At 50.4% G+C, this 5276-nt stretch overlaps 1 protein-coding gene across 1 annotated transcript in view; it reads left to right on the top strand.

The window, feature by feature from the left end:
- The first annotated feature begins 2056 nt into the window (after nt 1–2056).
- Nucleotides 2057–5276, top strand: part of SNX32 (sorting nexin 32) — a 23169-nt gene continuing 19949 nt past the window's right edge. The window contains exon 1 of the mRNA XM_011942480.1: nt 2057–2540. Coding sequence (XP_011797870.1) covers nt 2505–2540 — 36 coding nt within the window. The 5' untranslated portion in view covers nt 2057–2504. The remainder of the gene's footprint in view (nt 2541–5276) is intronic.

Genomic DNA, 5276 nt, shown 5'->3' with positions numbered 1-5276 from the left:
AGGGAAGGGGAGGGAAGGGGAGGGAAGGGAAGGGAAGGGAAAAGAAAAGAAGGACATACCTACTGACAAACACAATCACCATTATGGCATGTGGCTTCTTATGCTTTTTCTCACTTCTTTCTTATCTCCTCTCCTGCTTTTGTCACTTGGGACCCCTTCATTCTTCAGGCTCCTCTTTCAGAAATTTTGCACACTTCAGCCTGCACCTTCTTCCACAACCCTCAAAATCTACCCTTTATCCTGCTGCAATTATCCTCCATCTCATACACCCCATCATGTGTCAGACAAAATCCTTCTAGCCCATCCTCCATCCTTTTCTCAAACATTTCCCTGTGAGCTCCCAGTCAGGTTTTCTCCCAATACCCAAGTTTCCTCTGTCAACACATTACCAAGTCTTCTCTTTCTCCTCCATATGTTCCCACTTCCCTCTGAACCAGCCACTCCTCTTTGCTTCCTTTGATCCTGGCCTCCGCCTTCAGCCCCAGTAGCTTTTCTTCCTCACTTCCACTCTCTTATTTTAGGCTCAGACTCTCTCCTTTCCTCTCTCAACTTTACCCCTTCCGTGTCAATAATGTTTTGCCTGGCTCTAATTTCTCCTCTGACTTCCAGTACTTCCCTTGTCTGCCTCTTTCCTTGTTTGGTGTCAGTCCTTCATCTGCCTCATTCACTGGTACCTTCACCTATAATATATTTCTTTTCCATAGAAACAGATTCATCAGTGGTATCTTTCGCTTCACGCAAGACGCCCCCGTCAACTCCCACTCCTTTCTCAGTCCCTTGTAGTTCCTCACTCCCTTTGACACTTTCAAAAGGAATTTCCATCTCATCATCAGTAAATGCCATCACTCTTTCATCACCAGTAACTTCTACCACTTTTTCAATGTTCTCCTCATTTATGCTCCCCATTCTTGAAACCTCCAGTTTCTCCCCACTGGTCCCCAACTTCTCCTCGCTAGATCTCAGCTTCTCTGCACTTGCCCCCAGCTTCTCTCCACTCAACCTCAGCTTCTCTCTGCTTGATCTTAGCTTCTCTCCATTTGATCTCAGCATTTCTCCACTCAACTTCAGCTTCTCATCACTGATTCCCAGCTTCTCTCCACTTGATCTCAGCTTCTCTCCACTCCATCTTAGCTTCTCTCTACTTGATCTCAGATTCTCTCCACTTGATCTCAGCTTTCTGCCACTGGACCTCAGCTTCACTCCACTGGACCCCTGCGTCTCTCCCCCAGACACCAGCTTCTCACTACTAGACCTCAGCTTCTCTACACTTGATCTCATCTTGTCTACACTCGACCTCAACTCCTCATTCTGCCCCAGTTTATATCCACTGGATCTCAAGTCCTCTCCAGTGGTCCCTACCTTCTCCCCAGCAGACCTCAACCTCTCTTCAAACCCAGACCCCTTCATAGGCCCTGCTGTCATCCCTGCACTCTTAGATTTAGCCCTTATTTCGTGTTTGACCTCTTGCTTTCCCCAAATCTCCCTTGGGCTGTCTTTCCCCAAATCTACTGAAGCTTGTGATGCACTTGCTCCACGGTGCAGCAGCTTCACATCCGTCCTTTCCTGACTCGGGCCTGACTTCCCTTTCAAGACCATCTTTTCCACATCTTCCAGTCTCCAGTACTCAGACTCCAGCTTCGGCTTTTGAGTGTTTCTACTCAGGAGCTCCACTCTTTTCCCAATCACCATAAGCTCGTTCCAAGGTTCCCAGGTTTTCTCTCGCAGCATCGGCACCCCCTTGCAGCCCCGCTCCATTGGCGACCGTCCGCGGACCGCGGCCTCGCTTGGGGCGCCCTGGCTGCGGGCCTTGTGGAGCCCCCTAGTCCTCCTAGGCTGCTTACCCCGCCGCTCCCTCCCGCCCAAGGGTGGAAACCTTAACAGACCCCTCTTCTCCACAGACACTGTCCCCTGCCCTTGCCCCTGGTCTACCACCCACATCCCCACCACTGCTCCCCATTCCCCGTCCCCACCCTGCCACCCTCACCCTCTTCCCCTTCCCTTCCCCTTCCCCACTGCCTGGTGGGCGCCAAACTGGGCGAGTGCGCATGCGCAGGCCGCACGTGGCCGTTGGAAGGAGGGGCCCGGAACGGCGGCACAGGGTTGTGGGGGTTCAGTCAGCCGGGGACTGGAGGGAGAAGCGGCACGCGGCCTCTGCGACCCTATGAGCTCTAACCCCAGCTCCCACACTGTAGCCTATCACCGGACCACTCTCCGTGCCGCGTGCCCCTTAAAAGCTGGGGCCTGGGACAGGAACGACAGACATTGCAGCCAATGGCGTCACGCACGGTGCCCCGGTACCTAATCGAAAGGCGCGGCTGAGGGAAACGAGGTGGGAACCGCCCCCGACTCCAGGCGACTCCTTGGCCGGGCGGGGGAGAGCGTCCTCGTCAGCTGAGAGCACACTCTCTCGGTCGGTTCCTTGGGCGAGTTACGGGGACGACCTGCGGGAGCACGTGGGCAGTGGCCGGACGCTGAAGCCGTGTGTGCTGCAGCCCAGGAGAGCGATGGAGACGCATGCGGAGGCTGGGAAGGAGGGCAAGGTAGAGAAAGGATGAAGAACCCCCTCACCCCCAGCCTCCCCTCTCTCCATGAGAGCCTGTGATGCCCAATCATGCGGTGGTGTGTGTATGTCTGTGTGTGTGGTTGGCTGTCTCTGTGTGTGTGTGTGTGTGCGTGTGTATAGTCTGCATGTGTCTGTGTCTCTGCGTGTCTGTGTGTGTCTGTGTCTGTGTATGGTATGCGTGTGTCTTTGTGTCTCTGTGTGTCTGTGTGTATGGTCTGTGTGTGTGCACGTGTGCATGTGTGTGTGTGTCTGTGTGTGCACGCATGTGTCTGTGTGCGTCTGTGTGTCTGCACATGTCTGTGTCTCTTTGTGTCTGAGTGTGTGTGTGTCTGTGTGTGTCTGTCTCTGTGTCCGTGTATGGTCTGCGTGCATCTTTATGTCTGTGTGTGTGTCTCTGTGTCTCTGTGGGTGTCTCTGTGTGTGTGTGTGTGTGTGTGTATGGTCTGCGTGTGTCTGTGTGTGTCTGTGTATTTCTGGGTCTGTGTGTGTGTTTGCATGTGTCTGTGGGTGTCTCTGTGTGTCTGTGTGTGTTTGTGTCCGTGTGTCTCTGTGTATCTGTGTCTATGTGTGTCTGTGTTGGTGTGTGTCTGTGTATCTGTGTGTGTTTCTTATATGTGTCTGTGTGTGCCTGTGTCTGTCTCGTGTGTCTGCGTGTGTGTGCCCATGTTCTCTGTGTGTATGTGTGTGTCTGCACAAGTGAGAGAAGGGAGACTTGAGCAAGGGAGTGGGTAGCCTCTGTGGCACCTGTGTGGGGACTGATGAGGATGCCAAGGGAGGCGAGGTTTTGCCTTTGTCCTGACAGATGGAAAGGGACCGTCACTGTCACTCTTACCCTCCCTAGGACCAACTCATGCTGGCTTGATGGGGGTAGGGGGTGGGAGGTGGGGGCGGGGAGAAGGGCAGGATGTTAGGCATTGAGCAGAGGCTGGCATCCTCTTCTCCTTTCCCAAGGCGAGAGAATCCTGTTCAGCCCTAATGGCTTCATTTGCGTTCTGAGTTCATATAATCATAAGACTATTTCTTCCTTTTGACTTCATTCAGCAAAAAGTTGTCGAGTATCCACGTTGTGCCAAGGATGGTTAGAGCATGGAGAGGTGCACCCTTTTGGGAGATAGAAGCATGCACAGTGGGCCATGGCTAAGGATGAGGACGGAGCAGCTGTAGTCCACGGTTGAGGCCCATCTCCCTCAAGCAGCTACCAAGCAGTGTAGGTCAGAGCAGAGATACTAAGGCAGCAGGAAGGAGGCTGGGGACTAGGGGACCTGCTGCACCAGTTAGCCAAACTGCATGTGTTTGGGTTCTGGGGCAAGTGGGAAAGCCTGCCTTGGGAGTTTCAGAAAGCCAAGAAATGAAGAGTGAGGTTCAAGTGGTTTGAAGGGACAGGGGCTGAGAGACACAAAGCATGAAACAGAATGGTCTGCTTCAATGTTTATCTATGTTCATCTTCATGGTTAAAGGAGTTAACATACATAAAATGCTTAGGGCATATATATGAAATGGTTAGAGTTGTGCCTAGCATATTGTAAGGGCCAACATAAGCGTTAGCCATTATATTATTATTACTGTTATATTATTATTGCTGTATGTTCTGAGGATGTGCTGAGCTATTGAACAGATGGATGCACCCCCCAGCCTTTGCAGGGGCCATACTCTCTGAAAGTTCACTACCAATACTTATCCTCTAAGTTAGGTATTGCCTTCTCTAAGATCTTCCTTTAAATATAGAGACATTAAAAGAATATATAAGCAAAAATATAATAGAGGAGAAAATGAAATAATATAAAATACTAGCCAAGCGTGGTGGCTCAAGCCTATAATCACAGCACTCTGGGAGGCCAAAGCAGGCAAATCACTTGCGGTCAGGAATTTGAGACTAGCCTGGCCAACATGGTGAAACCCCATCTCTACTAAAAATCCAAAAAATTGGCCAGACATAGTGGTGTGTGCCTGTAATCTCAATTACTTGGGAAACTGAGACAGGAGAATCGCTTGAACCCGGGAGGCAAAGGTTGCAGTGAACCGAGATCACGCCATTGAACTCCAGCCTGGGCAACAGATTGAGACTCTGTCTCAACAATAAATAAATAAACCCAAAGGATTATAAATAATTCTACTATAAAGACACATGCACACGTATGTTTGTTGTAACACTATTTACAACAGGAAAGACTTGGAACCAACCCAAATGCCCATCAATGAGACTGGATAAAGAAAATGTGGCACATATACGCCATGGAATATTATGTAGCCATAAAAAAGAATGATATCATGTCCTTTCCAGGGACATGGATGAATCTGGAAGCCATCATTCTCAGCACACTAATACAGGAACAGAAAACCAGATACCGCATGTTCTTACTCATAAGTGGGAGTTGAACAATGAGAACACATGGACACAGGGAGGGGAACAGCACACACTGGGGCCTGTGGGGGACTGAGGGGCAAGGCGAGGGACAGCATTAGGACAAATACCTAATGCATGTGGGGCTTAAAATCTAGATGATGGGTTGATAGGTGCAGCAAACCACCATGGCACATGTATACCTAGGTAACAAACCTGCACATTCTGTACATGTATCCCAGAACTTAAAATTAAATTTAAAAAATAAAATAAAATAGGACGGGCGCGGTGGCTCAAGCCTGTAATCCCAGCACTTTGGGAGGCCGAGACGGGTGGATCATGAGGTCAGGAGATCGAGACCATCCTGGCTAA

The sequence above is a fragment of the Colobus angolensis genome, unplaced genomic scaffold (genome assembly GCF_000951035.1).
Source record: "Colobus angolensis palliatus isolate OR3802 unplaced genomic scaffold, Cang.pa_1.0 Scaffold21, whole genome shotgun sequence".
NCBI classification, from domain to species: domain Eukaryota; kingdom Metazoa; phylum Chordata; class Mammalia; order Primates; family Cercopithecidae; genus Colobus; species Colobus angolensis.
The sequence above is the reverse complement of the archived record's forward strand: the minus strand, read 5'-3'. Positions and strand labels throughout refer to the sequence as shown.